Source organism: Pteropus vampyrus, unplaced genomic scaffold (genome assembly GCF_000151845.1).
Source record: "Pteropus vampyrus isolate Shadow unplaced genomic scaffold, Pvam_2.0 Scaffold7, whole genome shotgun sequence".
In the NCBI taxonomy this organism is placed as follows: Eukaryota; Metazoa; Chordata; class Mammalia; order Chiroptera; family Pteropodidae; genus Pteropus; species Pteropus vampyrus.
In genome coordinates, this window is record NW_011888788.1 from 15,572,144 (window position 1) to 15,574,531 (window position 2,388).

The following is a 2,388-nucleotide window of genomic DNA, read 5'->3' on the forward strand; positions in this document are numbered from 1 at the left end:
TGCGGCCCCCGGGCAAGCGGCCTGCGCCCGCTGCCTCTGCCTCCGAGCCCCCCGCCAAGGTAGCTAAGGCCCCGGGCTCCAAGAAGCCCAAAGCCATCCGCAAGCTGCACTTCGAGGACGAGGTTACCACGTCGCCTGTGCTGGGGCTCAAGATCAAGGAGGGCCCGGTAGAGGCGCCACGGGGCCGTGCGGGGGGCGCGGCGCGGCCGCTGGGTGAGTTCATCTGTCAGCTCTGCAAAGAGGAGTACGCCGACCCGTTCGCGCTGGCGCAGCACAAGTGCTCGCGTATCGTGCGCGTGGAGTACCGCTGCCCCGAGTGCGCCAAGGTCTTCAGCTGCCCAGCCAATCTGGCCTCTCACCGCCGCTGGCACAAACCGCGCCCTGCGCCCGCAGCCGCACGCGCGTCGGAGCCCGAAACCGCTGCCAGGGCTGAGGCGCGAGAGTCAACGGGAGGCGGCAGCGACCGCGACACGCCGAGCCCCGGCGGCGTGTCGGAGTCGGGCTCCGAGGACGGGCTCTACGAGTGCCACCACTGCGCCAAGAAGTTCCGCCGCCAGGCCTATCTGCGCAAGCACCTGCTGGCTCACCACCAGGCGCTGCAGGCCAAGGGCACACCACCCGCGCCCCCGGCCGAGGACCTACTGGCTTTGTACCCGGGGCCCGACGAGAAGGCGCCGCAGGAGGCGGCTGGCGACGGCGAGGCGGCCGGCGTGCTGGGCTTGAGTGCGTCCGCCGAGTGCCACCTGTGCCCGGTGTGCGGGGAGACGTTCCCCAGCAAGGGCGCCCAGGAGCGCCACCTGCGCCTGCTGCACGCTGCCCAGGTGTTCCCCTGCAAGTACTGCCCGGCCACCTTCTACAGTTCGCCTGGCCTCACTAGGCACATCAACAAGTGCCACCCGTCCGAGAACAGACAGGTGATCCTCCTGCAGGTGCCCGTGCGCCCGGCCTGCTAGAGCGAGCCCTCCATCCCGGCCCCCTGAACTGTGCCTTCGCTTGGAGACCCACGAAAAGAGTGCGCCTTGCGCGCCCCGAAGCCGCGTCCACTCCTGGGGCGCCCACTCCCGGTGAAAGTGTTGTCTCCGCTTCTCTCGATGTGACTTGACGGTAACCCAGTCCTCTCGTTGTGACTTCCTTTGGACCCCCACCCCCTGTTGTGTCCCCTACCCCCACCCCTTGGCGCAACAGGAACCAATCTCTTTCTGTACAAGGAAGAAAAGCTGTACGCGTTTGTCTCGTGGTTGGAAGCCTCCCCTTGGAGTGGAAAGCTGTTTTTCTTGCTAGTATTCGTTGTGTTCATGATCTAGAAATGCGGTTTGCTCTCGCCTACCAATCTCTGCTCTCTATGTATGTAGCGTACGGGTTGTTTTGGGTGAATCTTGAGGAATAAATGCCTTTATATTTCACAGGCTGTAAATTGAACTTCCCACACGATTAGCTTTATTATGGCTTGTGAACTGCTGGAGTCTGGCTTTACCTTTTTGTATGTGAACAAATCAAATTGCTTAAAAAAGAGTTTTCTTTAGTATAGCCACAAATGCCTTGAACTGTTGTCTGTTTGGGACTGTTTGGGGGGGAGGGAATTTTCAGAAGTTGCTATAGAAACTGCCTCAATATTTCACGTAAGACTTTTTGGTTGGATCGCCTTTATTGAGGTAGGGCTGTATGAGTTCCCTCTAAATGTATATGTTGATTTATGAGTAATTGTTATTTATTCTTTATTTATTTATATTAATTATGAAGATTAAGATATTATTTGATTGCAGATCCTTTTTTTTTTTTGATATGCTTTCCCCCCCGCCACTCTCGACATTTCACTGTGCATTTTAGAAGAGAGCCTTTTTCTAAAGGAATCTGCTAAAAGTTTTAACTTTTTTACCTATCTGAGCAAATTACAGACAACCTACCATTTTATTCTGCTTGGAGGGCCCCTGAGGCCCTTGTACAACTGACAGCTCTTACTTTTAAATGCAATCTCTTTTCTACATACATTATTTTCTTAATTGTTAGCTATTTATAGAAAGCTTCAATAGAACTGTTTCAACTGTATAACTATTTACTATTCAAATAAAATATTTTCAAAGTCAAAGCAAGGTGGACTTATTTCTGCATCACATGGTTTCTACAAGGATTTTAAATAGAGATTCAGATGACTTCTTAAATGTCTCTATTTTTTACTAAAGAAAAAAAAACCACCATCACCATCACTAGGATTGTGGATGTTTACAGCTGAGCGTGAGCTGCTGGATTCTGCCCTCTGGCAGTTCAAGGGTATAGCCTCAAACCAGCTAACTGGAGCTGAAGGCTTGTTAGGGGTCCTTAGGAATGTATGGGAAGGTGAAGTTAGGTTGAAAGCTGTGCGGATCTTTTTCAGAGAAATCTAGATAAGTG

General features: G+C 53.2%; 1 protein-coding gene across 1 annotated transcript; it reads left to right on the forward strand.

The window, feature by feature from the left end:
• Nucleotides 1–5: 5 nt before the first annotated feature.
• INSM1 (INSM transcriptional repressor 1) lies at nt 6–2,080 on the forward strand (the record flags this gene model as incomplete). Its single annotated transcript, XM_023536812.1, has 1 exon — nt 6–2,080. A coding segment is annotated over one exon (948 nt), but the record flags the coding sequence as incomplete, so codon positions are not given.
• Nucleotides 2,081–2,388: the final 308 nt, after the last annotated feature.